The sequence below is a fragment of the Crinia signifera genome, chromosome 1 (genome assembly GCF_055691185.1).
Source record: "Crinia signifera chromosome 1, ASM5569118v1, whole genome shotgun sequence".
NCBI classification, from domain to species: Eukaryota; Metazoa; Chordata; class Amphibia; order Anura; family Myobatrachidae; genus Crinia; species Crinia signifera.
This window is the reverse complement of record NC_139217.1, coordinates 61,933,883-61,953,267: the sequence shown is the minus strand read 5'-3', so window position 1 is coordinate 61,953,267 and position 19,385 is coordinate 61,933,883. Positions and strand designations below refer to the sequence as shown.

The 19,385-nt window shown below is 46.8% G+C and overlaps 1 protein-coding gene across 7 annotated transcripts in view; it reads left to right on the top strand.

Annotated features, from left to right (window-relative positions):
• Nucleotides 1-19,385, top strand: part of TBC1D1 (TBC1 domain family member 1) — a 160,328-nt gene that overhangs the window by 114,451 nt on the left and 26,492 nt on the right. For all 7 annotated transcript variants that reach the window (XM_083158523.1, XM_083158483.1, XM_083158492.1 and 4 more), the window contains 3 exons: nucleotides 11,983-12,159; nucleotides 14,916-15,077; nucleotides 16,015-16,173. In XM_083158523.1, coding sequence (XP_083014649.1) covers nucleotides 11,983-12,159; nucleotides 14,916-15,077; nucleotides 16,015-16,173 — 498 coding nt within the window. The remainder of the gene's footprint in view (nucleotides 1-11,982; nucleotides 12,160-14,915; nucleotides 15,078-16,014; nucleotides 16,174-19,385) is intronic.

Sequence of the window (19,385 nt, the reverse complement as noted above, 5' to 3'; positions counted from 1 at the left end):
TGCAGCTAATGTCAGGCCGCAGCATGATCAGTGGTGTACAGTGGCTAGCCACCTGAGAGGAGACTGGATGTAGCTAATGTCAGGCCGCAGCATGATCAGTGGTGTACAGTAACTAGCCACCTGAGAGGAGACTGGATGTAGCTAATGTCAGGCCGCAGCATGATCAGTGGTGTACAGTAACTAGCCACCTGAGAGGAAACTGGATGTAGCTAATGTCAGGCCGCAGCATGATCAGTGGTGTACAGTAACTAGCCACCTGAGAGGAGACTGGATGTAGCTAATGTCAGGCCGCAGCATGATCAATGGTGTACAGTAACTAGCCACCTGAGAGGAGACTGGATGTAGCTAATGTCAGGCCGCAGCATGATCAGTGGTGTACAGTAACTAGCCACCTGAGTGGAGACTGGATGTAGCTAATGTCAGGCCGCAGCATGATCAGTGGTGTAATTGTACTTGATTTAGCTAATGTCAGGCCGCAGCATGATCAGTGGTGTAACTGTAGCCGCCAGAGGGGACACTGGATGTGCTTGATCTTTCTCAAGGCTTTGATACTATAGAGCAGGGGTTCTTGGTCCTCATGACCCCACACAGTTCACATTTTCCAGGTCATCCAGCAGGTGCACTCATTACTCATTGACACAATTTAAAAGATCCACAGGGGGAGCTAATTATTTCACTTGTGATTGTGGGGTAGATTTATTAATCTCGGTGAAGTGATAATGGGGCAGATGTATGAAGCCTTAACAAGCGATAAATGCAAGGGTGATAAAGAGAGATAATCGTCCAGCCAATCAGCTCCTTACTGACTTTTTTTCAAACACAGCCTGTAACATGACATTGAGCAGGTGATTGGCTGGATGTTTATCTCTTCTTATCAACCTTGCATTTATCTCTTGTTAAGGCTTAATACAGTGGTCTCCAACCTTTTTTGGGTTGGGAGCTACTCGCGACAAAATAACCGCCCGAAGAGCTACTAAAGTAAAAAAAAAAATTTTGCATAATATCCCAAAAAATGCCCTTTACACATAATGCCACAAACTGTAATGCCCCTGACACATTATGCCACACACTGCAATGCCCCAAAACATACCTCCCAACACTGGAGGCAGAGGAGAAGAGTCATCTGAAGGTTCAGCTACTACCGTGGAACTCCTGCGAGGCTACATCCCCCATTTTTTCCACGCACACACACACACACAATGCCCATTATACATTATACAACGTGATACTCCGTTATACAAATGCCCCACACCGTGATGCACCATTATACATATTCCACACCGTGATACTCCATTATACATATGCCACACACCGTGATGCACCATTATACATATGCCACACACCGTGATACTCCATTATACATATGCCACACACCGTGATGCACCATTATACATATGCCACACACCGTGATGCACCATTATACATATGTCACACACCGTGATGCACCATTATACATATGCCACACACCGTGATGCTCCATTATACATATGCCACACCGTGATACTCCATTATACATATGCCACACACCGTGATGCACCATTATACATATGCCACACACCGTGATGCCAATTATGCCTATGACCCACAACGTGAAGCTCCTTTATACATATGCCCCACACCTTGATGCTCATTAAACATGTGCCAAACAAATGATGCCCATTACACATATTGCATACAATGTCCCACAGTAAGGCTTCTAATAAAAAAAATGTAAATTACCTGCTTGCTGTCAGGGGTTCATTTTTGTTGCCGGGGTTAATGCTCATTGACAAGGGGGTCACTGCTTGCCCCCTCCACTATGCCCGTCTTCACATGGGCATAATAAATTAGTCATTACTGCTGGCTGCTGGTGCGTTCGGAGCTCAGCTCCATCATCACCCTGCTGGCAATTGGAGTCCGTCCGTTCTTCCCCCCCCCCACACAGCCCCACACCATGCTAGAAGTCATGACTTCTAGCCTATGACTGGGAACACAGAGCTGCGCTGCTGCAGCGTTACCCGGAAGTGCCGGGAGCGCTTAGCGCGGTGCTCCCTGTCAGACGCTCGAGGTCAAATATGACTTCTAGCGCCTGCTGTCTCCTCTGGTCCCCGTAACAAGGAGGACTACAGCGGGGGAAGGTGACGGCGGCTGTAGCGGGGCAAGGCGGCAGCTATAGCGCCACAAGCCAGCGGCAACAACGGGCGGGCGGATCGGGCAGGCAGCAGTGATCGAGCCACCCGTTTCGCTCAGACGAGCTACCGGTAGCTTGCGAGCGGCGGGTTGGCGACCACTGGCTTAATACATCTGCCCCAATGTCTGTTATTTATCACCGGCCAATCAGCTCCTACCTGTAATTTTTCAAACCAAGCCTGTAACTTCACAGTTAGGAGCTGCAGTTAGGAGCTGCTTGTCTGGTGATAAAGACCATACACTATCACTTCACAGAGCTTAATAAATCTACCCCAGAGTCTGTGAGGATACCTGCAAAACATGTACCAAGTTTGAGAACCTGTGCTATAGAGAAGCGTGTACACAACACTGACTGTCCGCAGCATCTCCAGCAGCCCCGTCGCCTCTGACTTTTCAGTATACCGAGGAGTTTGATGTATTGATAGCACTGTAGGTGGTAAAGGTGTGTACACAGGAATCTGCACTTTGATCATAATCTCATTTATCCATTGTCTTCATTACCTCCTGTTTTACATTTTGGCATGTGTGCATCCTGGTCCCCTTAAGGCACAGCGCTGTGTGACATGTCAGTGCTTCATAGATGAAAGTTAATAACTTCCTCAGCACAGGTTTTCCCCTAACACTGCCTGCCTTTCAGGTGGCTCCAAATGCATCAGTCCTATATGTACTGGCGGGTGTGAGCCATTGCGGCAGCGGCCGTACTTTACGGCAGACGAGATTCGCACAAGTGCAAGCTAAATGTTAATGGTCAGAGATCAGATGATCATAATTCACTTTTTGTTTCATTGCTGTGAAAACACAGGGCTGTAATGTGCTCTGTCCAGCTCCATTGCTTTTACCAACTGATTTCCTCAAGCTCTCCCAGATGTACTAAGCCTTGAAAAGTGACAGTTGGGTGATAAACTACCAGCCAATCGGCTCCTCACTGCCATGTTACAGGATTTGTTTGAAAAATGTACAGTTAGGAGCTGATTTCCTGGTGACTTTATAGCTGTGTACATACTGGAGTGATGTGCACCTAGCCAACATGCTTGCATGGCAGGCTGAGAGATCCGACACTGGGTATATAATTAGTGTACAATGATATATAGGCTCCTTCTAACCTAGGTCTCAAACATGTATACTTCTCAAGTGCAACACTCTCTTGTGTTCCCTCTCAGTTCCTTTTTGAGTATAGGGATGGTAACCTCTGGGATGTAGCTGCTGGTTTTTGACTTCATAAGCAATAGCCATGTTCACTCGGTGGCCAGTTGACTCGTTTCTCCACCCTTTGGCCTACGAAGAGACTGAGATCAGACGGCAATGGACTCCATAAGCTATTGTGTTATTGGGGCAGGTGTATTAAGCCTGGCGAAGAGATAAACTGGAGATAACATGCCAGCCAATCAACTCCCAACTGTCATATTTCAAACACAGCTGATTGGCTGCTGCGTTCTCATTTTATTGTGGCCCGTGGAAATTCCAAGTAAATATAAAAAATATTAGTTGCTGCAAATAAACCCATGGAAATATTGGCAGCAGTGAGCAGCCAAACAGAACAACACTGGATTTCCAAAGGTATAGAGCAGTGTTAGCCTTTTATTATATTGTGTGTGTGTGTATCTATCACATGACCAAGTATGTAGTGCAGACATAGAGGGAGATTCTCTAAACTAAAAATGCGGTAATTACCCCGTTATCAGGGTTTTTACCGCATTTTGGGATGCTCTAAATATCCCCAGCCGGGGTACCGCAACGGGGGGCATTGCCAGCAAAATCTGGCGATGCCCCATAGAGGCCTATGGGCTTTTACCGCGACCCACCACTGCCCTGCACTGACACCCCCCCCCCCTCCCCCCACCACCACCTGTGTCCGGGCAGCAACCTGACCTGTGACCTCCTCCCTGCACTATAATCCTCTTCCGGGTGCAGGGAGGAGGAGAGCCCGCTGCAGCAGAGTCAGTGTAAGTCACCCGTGTAAGGGAGGGAGGGGGAGCCACCGGGACCCGCTTACTCACTGCAAAGGACAGCTCTTAATACAAGAGCTGTCCTTTGCCATAATTATCGCATCTGTTAGAGCATATGCAATTATTATGTCGGCGAAGGGCGGCGGAGCTGTGCTGCAGATGTTAGAACATCCCGCCCATAGGCCATTACCACCCTCACCATAGCTTGACATGGATTTATCTGGTTTTCAAAGTGACTATAAGATGGCAGAACTTGAATACCTCACACCAGTCTTGCTTTTGTATTAATCTACTGCTGCTTCAAATAGGACCAAAACTGGCCACTTGGTATACAGGGTCAGATGTGCGGATCCTTGAAAAGTGATAAAGTACCAGCCAATCCGCTCCTGTCATTTTTCAAATGCAGCCTGTAACATTACGGTTAAGAGCTGATTGGTTGGAGATTAATCACTCTCCAATTTATCACTTTTTATGGCTTAGTACATCGGGCCCATAGTGCCTAAGGGTGGGATGTATTAAGCTGAAAATGCGGTAAAACCCCTGTTTTACCGCATTTTCATATATACTAAAACCCTGCCGCACCGTCTTTGGCAGGCAGGGTATCGCCACCTTTGGGTGGCGATACCCTATAGAAGCCTATGGGCTTCTAGCGCTGCACGGGGTACGCACCACCCTCCCCTGTCATCCATGGTGCTCCTCCTCCCCCAGCAGCATGTTACAGCCAGGGATGTCCTTCCGGCTGCAGGGGGGAGGAGGAGATGCTGGGGACGCCGCAGAGCCCAGGAGGTGACGGAGACCCCCCGGCAAACCACATAACAGGTATCGCGGGCGGGGGGGGGGGGGGCCTCCGTCGCTGCACATATATTAGTACATATGCGCTGGTATCATGGCGGCGAGGGGCGGCGATGTATGTTAATACATCCCGCCTTAATGCTCATATAATCTTCGCCTAATGATATATTCACTTCCCTAAAAAGGTAAAATCTCTGGCAGCTCAGAGCGCAGGACTAAGCCGCTTGTCACTCAGCGTATGAAAACTGTAGGTAACCTGTCTCGCATAAATTCCAGCTTCCACGGAGAGATATTGCATCTAGTCTGTAACCCCTCCGGATAAAGATGGCGGCTGACAGTCACCTGCGCTGCCACAAGAGCGACTCACAGAATGCCTCTTTTGTTTCACTCCTCTCCCTACAGAGTGCAGCTGCTGCAATTGTTGTAACCTTTATCAATACCGGCTTGTTTTCTGCAGAAGTCCCAGACTCTTAGAGATTTCCTTCATCATGAGCTACAAGATCGGACATGAAGTGTCATGTATACATAGTGATCTCTCTGCCGTTCAGGAGCTCTGGCCAGATATTGATCGGTTTTAACTTTTAGTTATGTATTAATTCTTATTATTCTGGTGTTCAGAGAGCAAATATCTGGGTACTTGTGGAGTATCACGGCTCCCACGACCTGCATCGTATGCAGATCGTATGCTTAAAATCGCATCTCATCGCATACGATCAAATCGCATGCGATGCGATTGCACCCGATTTTGCACTGAAATGCATCAGAATGCATTGAAATGTGTATTAAACTTGTGAAATGCCCCCAAATGCCATTTTTCATAGTGCACCACATCCACTATCAACGTCAACCCGAAGCGTGGCGAGCGCAGCGGTACGCGTCCTACGACCTTTTCATACCCCCACTATCCACGTCGGCGTGGAGTTGAGAATAGAAGGTACTTGTGAGTTATCTGGACGCCCGATTTTTTTGATTGTATGCCTTAAGTTAAGGCATACAATCAGATGCGATGCGATGCGATATCGCATCGCATCGCATGCGACCATCGGATGCGATGACCCGATTTTTCCATAGGAATCAATGTTAAAATGGACTGAGTCCATTTTAACATGGAATTCAATTGGAAAAAGGGGTCCTTTTCATACCCCTACTATCCAAGTGGGCATGGAGTTGGATATAAACCTGTGGCGAGCGTAGCGAGCCACCGAGCCCGAAGCGTGGCGAGCGAAGCGAGCCCCGCGAGGGGACGGTATTCCGTGTCCCCTCGCGGGGCTCGCTACGCTCGCCACGCTTCGGGCTCGGTGGCTCGCTACGCTCGCCACAGGTTTATATCCAACTCCATGCCCACTTGGATAGTAGGGGTATGAAAAGGACCCCTTTTTCCCATTGAATTCCATGTTAAAATGGACTCAGTCCATTTTAACATTGATTCCTATGGGAAAATCGGGTCATCGCATCGCATCCGATGGTCGCATGCGATGCGATGCGATGTCCCGATCCGACCCGATTTAGAAATCGGGCGTCCGGATAACTCACAAGTACCGAATAGAATAGTGTGGTGAGCGCAGCGAGGGGACGCGGATACCTTCACAGCTATACGCGTCCCCTCGCGGGCTTCACAGGTATCCGCGTCCCCTCGCGGGGCTCGCCACGCTTCGGGCTCGGTGGCTCGCTGCGCTCGCCACACTATTCTATTCTCAACTCCACGCCGACGTGGATAGTGGGGGTATGAAAAGGTCGTAGGACACGTACCGCTGCGCTCGCCACGCTTCGGGTTGACGTTGATAGTGGATGTGGTGCACTATGAAAAATGGCATTTGGGGGCATTTCACAAGTTTAATACACATTTCAATGCATTCTGATGCATTTCAGTGCAAAATCGGGTGCCATCGCATCGTATGGCATCCGATGCGATCGCATACGATTTTTGAGCAAAAATGCTCAAAAATCGTATCGTATTGTATCGTATGCCATCGTATGCCACTACATATGGCATACGATGGGAGCCGTGATACTCCACAAGTACCAATATCTGTTCTACAAAACGGTTTCATAAAGTGGACATTTTCATTGGCAGGAAGATTCTGTGGTGTTTTTTTTAAAGAATATTATACTAATATTAATTATAAAATAGATTTTTATTATTTTTTATCTCTCCTACCTTCCCCAATTTCAGGACGCACCATGTAACAATTACGGCTTGACCCTAATTAAGTGGTTATTTTGTACCTGTATCCAATCAAAATGAGAAACCACTTTTCTTATGGTACATAGTGATAATTGTGTACGTAATTTTGTATAGATCCCCCCCCCAAAAAATACCAGTTTTACATTGTCTACTGGACGCAGTACAGGACAGTGTTTGGGCATTGTGTTATAGTTATCTACTCTGTAAAACATCTCCTCTTTCCTCCTCTTTTTTTTTTCTTTCTGGTGGTTCTGGTACAACTCACAACCCCCCCCCCCACCCCCACCCCCTCATTTGATTTTTTTTTTTGTGCTTGCTCCTTCCCTGTACTTCTAGTATTCTATTTATATTTGAGGCCAGTAAATGAGGATTGTAGTTTTTTTTATTTTTTTTAGGCTTTTATCATTTTCCATACACGGATAAATACAAAAGACTGGCGGCCAGAATAGTGGCGCCGGCATCCCGATGGTGGTAAATATACTTAGCCACCCTCCCCAAACCATCCTTTCTAGCAGCCGAATCCTGCAGCCTGAAACACCGCCCACCCCCGTTACTGTCTAAACCTAACTTTCCCCTCCCTGCAACCTGACCCTAACCTTTACCTCCCGCAGTCTAACCCAGGGTTGCCGACCCTCCCGGAATTCCCGGGAGTCTCCCGAAAATCGGGTCCTCCTCCCGGCCCCCCGGAAGGGTGGGCAATCTTCCCGGAATCTGGGGGACCCCCCTGAGCCCCCCGAATCGCGGCATTTAAATGCCGCAATCCGCGGGTCTCAGAGGAGGGGGCGGGGCTAAAATGGCACAATCGCGTCATTTTAGCCCCGCCCCCTTCATAGAGATCAGTCATTTTGCCTGTTACCCGTAATGGGGGCGGGGCTTAATGACGTCACAGTCAAGCCCCGCCCCCCGATCGGGTAAGGGCTGTTTCACACAGTACGGTTCCTGCCGCACGGTGAAATCCCGTACGGCCAGGGAGCCGTGCCGCACTCAGCAGTTGTGAATGGACACTATTGTGTCCATTCACACGGGACGGCCACGGCCCGGCCGCACGGCTGCAGCCGGATCCCCCCACTGGAAGGGACGGCTGCCGGGCTGTGGCCATCCCTGCCATTATAAAATTCTGAGTGCGGCGCGGCTCCCTGACCGTACGGGATTTCACCGTGCGGCAGGAACCGTACTGTGTGAAACAGCCCTAAGGAAAGTCTCCTCTCCGGGCTTCTCCCGGAGAGGAGCATTTATAAGTCGGCAACCCTGGTCTAACCCTGTCTCTCACCACTATAGCCTAACCCTAACCAGCCCTCTTCCCCGGATGCTAGCTAGCCCTGCATACTTACTGATCGGGATATCAGCATTGCCATCCGGAGCTGGTCTTCTGAGAGCAGTCCGGTATATTGGCTGCTGGCATCCTGACCGCCGGGATATAAGCCGCATCCCGCAATACAAGAGTAGACCATTTTCATTCTTATCTCCGTTATTGTATTTTTTTTTTTTTATTTAAAAATAATTACTATAAATAAGTGACTATTGCCCTTTTTCACCAAACTTTTAACTTGCATTATTCCCGGGGAAACCTGGGTCAAGGTTTAGTGTGAGAGTCAAATACCGGACCCCAGTAGCGTTACGGCGACCCGGGTCACGCTAAAAGAGCCGAGTCGGAGACCACATGGTGGCAGCTGCTGTCTAAAACAGTGTCTAACTGCTGATATGCCGATCCAGCCAGTGTTGTGAATGGGGTCTGACTCAGCTGTGACACGGGTTGATACCGCATTTGCAGACCTGGAATTTTGGTGGGAAAAATAGATATATTTGTCACCTGATTAGGTCATTCTCTTGTTCTACTGCCTGTGTGTAGTAGTTTTGCCCACATAAATAACACTAATTACTGGATCAGTAGCAATGCTGCAGAGGCAATAAATAACCAACATAAGTACTAATGTATAAACCACAAGGAATAATCTTTAGAGGAAAACATCTGAACTTGTGCACATGGCACATTTTTTTTTAAATATTTTTTTGCCTTGCTTGTACTAGAGGTCATTGTTTTTGCTCATTTTCTGTTTTCTGTTAGGTGTTTCAGAACCCTTGTGGCGCCATATAAATAAACAATAATAATAGAAAGAACCAATGGCTGTCTGCTGGCAGAGGGACGTGTCTCAAAGCAGCTGTTCCTGGCTTAACAAAGATCACTGTGTAGTTAAGATAACTGTACAGGTCGTACACAACGACGTGAGGAGGCCGGCCGCGCCTCTGTTTATATAATATTCACGGTTCTCACCCGTGGTGTGTGCTCAGCCTGTTTGCACTTTCTTCAGCTGTAGACAGCACTGAAGTCTGACAGCAATAATCGTGTTTATTGTGTAGTTTGACCTCCGAAGTATGCTCCTTGCTTGTCCATAGTTTGTAGCACCATTGTTAAATATTAACAAGTGTTGTGTTTCTCACGTTGAGTAATAGTTTTGTTTGGTAACTAAACAAAGAGCATTTATTCACCTGTCCATCCTTGTCACTGGTGAGCTGGGATTTCCAACTTCCTGATACAGTGCCCATATCAGCACCAAATTATTACTATTCTGGTATTTAAAATGATAACCTGCAGCTCTTGGATATTTAGACATCATAATAGTATTCATGTCCCCCAGAGATGGCAGCCATTTTGTCTGCTGAAGGATATTTATAGCCAGGGGTGGCCAAACCAGTTCTCGAGATCTACCATCGGTCCACGTTTTCCAAATCACATGACCCAAATCACCTAGCTGGTGCACAGCTGTAGTCATTACTAACTGTCACATTTTCAAACCTGCTGCATTCATTCCTACTATAGGTCCACTGGTTGGTTTATCTTTTGAGGACAGGTATAGCTTCCCCTGTTCTAGAGTCTGTAGAGTACCTATTGGAGCAGGATACGGTCATTTGGTATACAGCATGATGGTTGACAGTCATTAGGTCGACATGGGTCTAGGCCGACATATGAAAATGTTGACATGGGAAAAGGTCGAAAGGTCATTCGTTCGACAGGTCGTTAGTTAGACTATGTCTAGGTCGACATGGGGTCTTTCACTGTTTTTTGAGCCGACATGTGCCGACAGGCGGTATTTCATGCCCCACCATCTACTAGGGCGTGGTGGGAGAATAAAATAGTGTGCCGAGCGCGGCACCGTGCCCGATGCATAGCGAGTGCAGCAAGCGATGCGAGGGGATGTGGTGCACTTGAAACTGTGTCCATGTTGACTGTGTTGACATTCCGGTAAAAACTGTGAAAAAACCCCATGTCGACCTTTTGACTGTCAACATATACCTTGTCGAACTAATGACCTGTCAAACTAATGAACTTTCGACCTTTTCCCATGTCGAATGACTGTCGACCATCATCCTGTAGACCAAATGATCCCAACCCATTGGAGCAACCTGCAAAATGTCTGCCTTCCGTGTGCACACTGGACCCGTGTCCCCAAATTGTCTGCATACCTCCATGATGTATACCTTCCACTCTTTGCTACCACTGTCCTAATTAGTGGGCCCAGAATGGGGGACCGATCTCCATAATGACTGTAGCTTGGGTAAATCTAGGCATGGTTTGGGCAAATCTTGGGAGGGGTTTGATTTGTGTCTCCATTTTGCTGATAAAAAATTGTGAGGTGTGGTCGTATAGGTGACGGGTCTACAATGTTTGTCCATCTGCCTTTTTATCTTTCGTGTGTTTTACTAAATGCGGAGAGTAATTGTTAGTGCACTTTGTTTGCTTTCCTTTTGTACTTAGCTCTGTCACGTGCCGGTGATCGCTTACCAGCAATTGCCAAGTCTGTGGCTGCTTGTTGTGTGTGGGAGACAGAACATTGACAGTTTATCAGGCTCATTGTCACCCCAATTTTGTCAGGCACACAGAAGTGTAGTCAGAAGAGTCCAGGGATCCTCTCCCATAATGCTCTGCGTTCTAACCTTCCATCCCCACCACTTTAGCCAACATCTAGTAGAGGTGGAGTGAACCCTAACTGCTAAAATGCTCAATCCTGAATTGGAATATGGATTTCTCTAAGAAAAGTGGATGTAGGCAGTGGTGAGGATGGGTGTGAGGAGCAGCAGGTGGGGTGACATGTAGGGAACGGTGAGGGGAAGGGGGACAAACATGATGGATGTACATGTACCTAAATAGCACTTGCTATTAGGCTTGCAGCTTTAGTGTTACATACAGTGCCAGCGGCATTTCAATTGTAATGCCAGCCAAGAGTCTGTGCTGCAGCTGCTTCTCTGATTGGCTGATGGCCATTTCTACATGTCCAATGCCACTTGCCCTGTCTGTGTGTCTAATGCTGCTCATCGGTGTCACAGTTGGGCAGCTCCTGAGCCAAGTGCTCCTAGTGCTCAGCACTGTCTGACACACATGCGCAAATACAACCAAATCCCGTGAATCCCAGGATTGGGAGTTGTTTACACTTCCATTATTACCCGTGATTCTCTCCTATCTACCGAAAATATGGCTTAATTACTACAGACACTGATCAAGGTAAAAGAAAAACGACAAAGGTCTAATGTCCAGATTACATGGTCTCCAATTGTAATCAAGTATTCAATTCTGCAATATTAATCGCAATATATGTAGACTGGATTCTTACGATATGTTGTCAATTATGTTGGTTTCAGCGTTCTGTCGATGGGATAATGGCAATGCGGTACTAGTGTTATTTAGTGCATTATTGTCATCGTCACTTTTCTAACTTTAAACACGACCGTAAATGTTTAAGTTCTGTGATCATACCGACCTAGTTATCTAGTTTTATCGTTAGTACCCCGTCTGCATTCTCCCTTTGACCTTATGCTTTCAGCATTTTGATAGTGGACCGCATAAATGACTCGAACTACATCCCTGTTAGAATACAGTGTCATTTGTTCCCACAGAGCGTACGGAACTGGGCGACATTCCTCCCAGGTCCCCACTGCTGCCTGTCCGAGAAGACGGTCCAATAACAGCGGCCAGGAACCGGACTCCAGGAGAGCTGAGGGAGCTTTGGAAGAAAGCCATCATACAGCAGATTCTGCTTCTCAGGATGGAAAAGGAAAACCAAAAATTGCAAGGTCAGTCTTTGGGTGGAGAACAGCAAACTTGTAGTCTGATTTTATGTCTCTGTAGACTGGGCGGAGGCCTCGGTGTTACGGCTGGTCAGATTCCCAGGTTGGTGTGACCTTGTTTTCAGAAGGGATTTTATAACAACTGCTGGAAGGATTGAGGCCTGACAGTTGGAGTGGTTGGCGCTGCCCCTTCATGTGGACCATAGGCCTTGGGGGATGTCTGTTAGATATTTGTATAAGACCAGAAGGTCCCGCTTGTCCTTACATTTAGGCTTGGGTACCATATATTTGGTAAGCAGGAAACCCTTCCTGGGTTAACCCCTTGTAGTTAAACAGACTTACAGCTCACTCTCCTCCTTTCCTGAGGGAGTAAATCAGGCGAGAGCAGTGCTAATGTCTGCTTTAACATGTTTATTTGTGCTACGCTAGCACCCTGTTCTCTCAGCACTATGGAAATAAAGGTGGGGGGATATGCTAAAACTCTGGCAGGGGTTCCTGGGATGTGTAGTTCCACACAACTGGAGCACTACAGGTGGCCCAGGTCTGCTAAGATGTCTCACTATAATCCATTTCCAATAATACATCTACCCCTTAATGCCTGCACAAATGTGACTTCTTATACGCTAGTGCAGTGCTTCCGGGGAGGATCAGAATTTTTGTCACCGCATGCCTGGGATACAAGTTTCTTATTGAGAAATTTTAGGGGGGAAAAAAACAAATTAAGTAAATTGTGTTTGTATGTCGTCATCTTAGCCTATTACAATGGCCATAAATAATTAGCATAGGTCCTGGACCCCCAAGCCGCGGCATCCCTGCAAGGCACACAGTTTGGGAATCACTGAAGGTCGACATGGGCTCAGAAGGTCGACACGGGGTTAGGTCCCCAGGCACAAGAATTAGGTCAACATGGGGAATGTCGACAGTCAAAAGGTCGACATGGGCGTTTTCCACTTTTTTTTTTGTCCTGAATGTGGACACAGTCGACATGTACGCCGTAACGTTGCACCGTGTCCCCTTGCATGGCTCGCTGTGTTCGCCATGTCATCCTTTTGACTGTCGACCTAATGCTTGTGCCGACCTAACCTCATGTCGACTTTCTGAGGTGTCGACCTTGTCCCATGTCTACCTTCAATGGTCAACCCAATGCTTGTCGACCTAACGACCTCATACCCTTTGAGTAGCCTGACTAGAATGTCAGGTGATAACGTTTGATATCGGTCTACATGCACATCAGTGGGGTTATTGTATTTATTAGCAGTTCCTTATATAGAGCGCACACATTCCGCAGCGCTTTACAGAGAATATTTCAACATCAGTTATTAGGAAGTTCTGATATTCTCTGTTCAGCCTATAAATCACAGTCCTCTGATTAACTGGAATCCGAAGTGTAATAAAATAATGATCCCAGGCCAAGGAGGAAACAGAAAATATTGTGAGCAGCAGCTTGTGAGCTGATAAAAGCACAAAAGAGGCCTCACTAATGTGCCAGCTATCTACCTGTATGCGTTTGCTGGATATCAGCAATGTAATCTGAGATGTATATTTGCCTGGCCTTGTACAGCTTTACTGATGAAACGTCCCCTGTGTACTTTACCTAGCTACCGGTCCATGTTCTGTATATCCAAAGGATTTTTAGTTGGCGGCTGTGGCATTAGGTTGATGTGTACGATTCTATGATATTTATATGGTAGGTGCAATGCCATTAGGCATAACTCTGGGAGGCAATGGAGTCATCTACCACCGGGCTCCTGCTCCCAAGGGGTGACCCCTCCTCCCCTCTAGGTTTGAATCCGTTAATTAAAAGCTGTCAATCACTTCTGTGGATGACTCCCCCTCCTAGCAGAACCATAGACGTCACACGGTCTTTATTCTAAACTTAATTTTTGCCAAGTGCCACAGCCTGTATTATAATACATGACTTGTTCCCCCTAGAAGCAGATACCATACATACATACATACATACATACATACATACATACATACATACATACATACATACATACATACATACATACATCAGGGTTGCCGACCCTCCCGGAATTACCGGGAGTCTCCCGAAAATCGGGCCCCCCGGAAGGGTGGGCAACCCTCCCGGATTTAGGGGGACCCCCACTGAGCCCCCCGATCGCGGCATTTAAATGCCGCAATCCGCGGGTCTCAGAGGAGGGGGCGGAGCTAAAATGACACTCGTGTCATTTTAGCCCCGCCCCCTCCATGGAGATCAGTGTTTTAGCCTATTTCCCATAATGGGGGCAGGGCTTAATGACGTCACAGTCAAGCCCCGCCCCCGAACGTGTAATGAAAGTCTCCTCTCCGGGCTTCTCCCGGAGAGGAGAATTTGAAAGTCGGCAACCCTGACATACATACATACATACATACATACACATTCTGCTGTCTATCATTTTGTGGATAACAAAAAAAGAAATCCTTCATCGTTCTTTAGTATTATGACCCCCATTCACCAGGAGTCGGTATTCACCAATCTGTCCGCTATGATCAGCAATTTTAGCAGGTAAATGAAACCTGTCAAAAAATGCCCAAAAACCGGTTCGCATCAGAAATTTTAAACGTGTTTTAAAATTCCAGTTTCCCCCACGCCGGCGTCAGGACATCGTAGCAATTGATTGCTGAGGCATGGTGGCCATTACTTTAGTTACTGTTTTTGTTTTTCTACTTTTTTTTATTTTTACTTCTGACGTTATAACGGAACTATTTGAAAACGATGTTTTTAATTATTATATTTTTATTGCATTTTTCCAAAGCTTCAGAGAATGATTTGCTGAACAAGCGCTTGAAGCTGGACTATGAAGAGATCACTCCCTGCCTGAAAGACGTGACGTTGGTGTGGGAGAAACTGCTAACCACCCCTGGGAGATCGAAAATTAAGTCTGACATGGAGAAAATTCATGCTGCTGTTGGGCAAGGTAGGTTGCGGCAGGCATTTATGGGGATATGGTGACAGTAAGACCAATCTCTGGGCCTGATTCAGCGAGAGCACATTGCTAAAAAGTGAGCCCTTCCCTACACAGGGATTGCACATCACCGGCTGGCCCCTCTCTGCATAGCCTACCAGTGTGGGTAGGCGCAGGCTGGCCATATATCACGCAGCTGCTCACTACTTAATCTGAGGTTGCAGTGAAGCCCCGGTTTAAGGGCTCGTGCAGTGGTGCGCGTGTGCAGTATTTGGTAAACGCCCAGTAGCTATTTTTAGAGATCATTGACCGAGTCTGAATCGAGCCCTATGTAAAAGCCACATACATAATGGGAAAGACTGTTTTGTGCACTTCTTTCATCAAACTTTGTGCAATTCTGCAAATATTACCTTAGAAAACACGGAAGCGTAGAATTTATTGGCAAATGAGACCCGCTTGGCCCATCTAGTCTGCCCTAGTCACATGTACACTCTCACACATATGGGTGCCGGATGACATTCCAACATTAGAATACCAGCTTAGGACATGGTGTCTTAACATTGTATTTAGCGAAGAAGAGGAATGATGTATGGTAATTGGTATACGGTCGACATAGTCGATGTTGACACAATCAAAAGGTCGACATATGAAAAGGTAGACACAAGTTCTTCCTTTCTTTCTTTTTTTACGACTTTTTTATTACTTCACAATCCAAGTGGGAACAGAGGGTGTATTTAATAGTGCCGGAAGCATTGAGAGCGGAGTGGTACACTAATTGTGTCCATGTCGTCTTGCAAAACTTGTCGACCTTTTCTTATCAACCTTTTTGCTTGTGTCCACCTTATAAACCACACCTGATATAACTGGCGGCTGAACCTGACGTTGTGTTACAGGACACTGCAACACATTCAGCCCTTTATTTATGTTGTTTGGTTTCTTTTCCCGCCAGGCGTCCCGCGTCATCATCGTGGGGAAATATGGAAGTTCTTGGCAGAGCAGCACGAGTTGAGGCATCAGGTCCCCAGCAAGAGTCTGCTGAAAGATATTCCCTATAAAGAATTACTAAAGCAGCTGACCACTCAACAACACGCAATCCTTATTGATCTGGGTGAGTGTTGTAAATGTTTAACCGTCCCAAACCGTTGGGTCAAGTTTGCTTTGTCTGTCACTGATAAAACTCGGGGGCTGAGGTTTGTCCCGGTCATACCTGCTATGTGATGAACCCCTTCATAAAGCGTCTACAGAATGAGCAATCAGCACATCTTTGTTTTTGTTTTTTTGGTACTTGTGTATTATAGCGGCGCCCCCGATTTCCATCGCGCAATGTTTTAATCGCATCGCATCGCATGCCATGCACCCGATGGCATGCGATGCGATTTTTGGCCCCTATACGATGAAAGATTGTATAAGCACTCTAAAGGGTGCTTTTAAGCACCGTAATGGGTGCTTACAATGTTAAATGCACCCCCACGCCACCCCCCCCCCCCACTATAAACATGAACCCGAAGCGTGGCGAGCGCAGCGAGCCCGCGAGGGGCGGCGGTACGCGTCCTCCGACCTTTTCATACCCCCACTATCCACGTCGGCGTGGAGTTGAGAATAGAAAGCGTGGCGAGCGCAGCAAGCCACCGAGCCCGAAGCGTGGCGAGCGGACGCGGATACCTTCACAGGTATCGGAGTCCCCTCGCGGCCTTCACAGGTATCCGCGTCCCCTTGCGGGGCTTGCTGCGCTCGCCACGCTTCGGGCTCGGTGGCTCGTTGCGCTTGCCACACTTTCTATTCTCAACTCCACGCCGATGTGGATAGTGGGGGTATGAAAAGGTCGGAGGACGCGTACCGCCGCACCTCGCGGGCTCGCTGCGCTCGCCACGGTTCGGGTTCACGTTTATAGTGGGGGGTGGCGGGGGGGTGCATTTAACATTGTAAGCACCCATTAGGGTGCTTATACAATGTTTAATCGCATTGTATGGCATTGTATGGCATATACAATGTCATACAATTTTAAAATTGTATGGCATTATACAATATCGCTCGATATCGCGTCGCATCGCATACCATCGTATGCCTTCTGGTATGCGATGGGCGCCGCCAAAATACACAAGTACCGTTTTTTTTATAAAAATTTTGTCTGTAAAATCATTGCTAACTTTAATTTAGGAACTACGAGTAATTCTATTCTTAGGGCTGAGTAACGTTCTGGCGAAGTCATGTAGTACAATACTCTATATAATTGTATGGCCGATCCACTTGCTCCATTTTAGGGGGGTATTCAGTCCTGGGTTATTTCGGGAGCCAATAAATCTGTCAGTATATTTTTGGATTTTGCTAAGAAATAAAGAAATCTGAACACCCGGAGAAAACCCACACAAGAATGGAGAGAATATACAAACTCCACACAGTTAGGAATGTAGTGGGAGTTGAACTCATGATTTCAAAAGCTGACTTAAAAAACAGTATGTCAGAACCTCTGTAGCAATCCCAACACTGGGTCAAGCAATCACATACACTGGGTAAGATGAAATCTTGGTCTTTATTTTGCAGCAGGTGAACCGCATACTAGGTAAACAGCATAGGCTAGGATGCTTTACAGCATTGCAGCATAGAGATGTCACAGCATAGTACAAACTCCTTAGTATGATCCAGTGGTCCCTACCGTAGGCCACACCCCCGGCCTATCACCTGGTCGGTTGCTCCTTCATCAGGAGCAATGACCTCTTGCCTTGGAAACACTTATATCAGGAAATCGCAGCAAATCTGGAGAGCTACAATAAATGTTCTCACTTAGAGGTCTCTCAGTCCACACTCCATCTTGCCCTCTCCACTTTCTCCACGACTGTCCCTGGTTACTTCCTCCCAAACTACATTCAAGACTCTGGGCGGGACGTATTAAGCGGAAAATGCGGTAAAACCCCTGTTTTACAGTATTTTCCTATGTATTAAAACCCGGCTGCACCGATACCGCATACCTTTGGGTGGCAATACCCTATAGAAGCCTATGGTCTTCTTTTTGCCGCCCGCCGCCGCCACCTTGCTGACCCCCCTCTCCCCTCCCTCCAGCTTACCTTCTTGCAGGTCCTCCTGGAGCCCGGAAGATAAACCCCTCCTCCCCCTAGCAAGGCAGCCGGATGTCCTTCTGGCTGCAGGGGGGGAGGAGGAGGCGCCGGGGACAGCCTGCTTTAATCTGAAAGTTACTTCCCTGCCCTATAAGTCTCTTTACCTGTCTGCAGGGCCTCAAATGTTACACTCGTAATTCATGGTTATGGCTCTTCCTCCTTTCAGTGGTTCCCAAACTCGGTTCTTAAAAGAAAACAGTCCAGGTCGCTATACCCCTTCTGAATGCCACTTCTAGGACACTGGGTCATTTGTAGATAAATCTCCGTTTGATACTTCTCTAATGGGCATGGCCCGTCAGAGGATCTGGAATAAGTTATCTGACCTATGTGTGTTTGCAAACAAAAAAAAAGGGGGGGGGGGGTGTGCAAAATCCCTGTTTTAATTAATGGCATCGGTGGTAATTGAATAGCCCCAGGTTATTTAATTCGATGTGCAGATAATTGAATAACGCCCATTGAATTCCACTTTGTTTCATAGAAATCTTTTCTATTATTATGTATTTTTTATTATTATCTTAAACTCTTCCTTTGCACTGTCTATTTAATATGTTATTGTCTGCATTTTGTATGTACCTGTAGATCATTACAGGCTCTTTCTGGCACTGGATACATAAAAGGAAAAAAATGTAAGATAATTCTGTGCACAGAGTATGTTAGAATGCCCTTTTCGCTCCCGTCTCGCCTCCCCAGGCTTGCATGAGTGACAGAGGTGCATATCTGCGTACCCACGCTCTGTACATGTACAGAGGGACGTACCATGAATTATTAATGGCAACGTAATAATAAAAATTAGGCACAATTGCAGCTGAAATATCCCGATTGCTGTATGGATAATATGCATAAACCTGTTGGGAAATCCTGTCGAAGTGGTCTTATTTGTAAGCCGTTCAAGATTTATATACCGCAAATTCTTAGATAATTGTTTTTCAAGTTCATAAAAGTGTTTGCTCTGTCTGTAGGGTTTAATGAGGTGTCTGGGGATATTATGGCACTTCCAGAAGATGTTTGAGGTGGTAATGATTTTGTGTAAATATGATCTTTAGACCTGTATCGTCCTCTTTGAAGTGTACATGTGTTGTACAGTCTCTCATGTCAAATATCCTAATTTATAGGTGCCATAAATAGGGACTTTAACAAGCTGTATAAAGCAGATTACACATTTGAAGTGTCTGTACCATTGCTGTATTGTGGCACTTTGTGAATATGT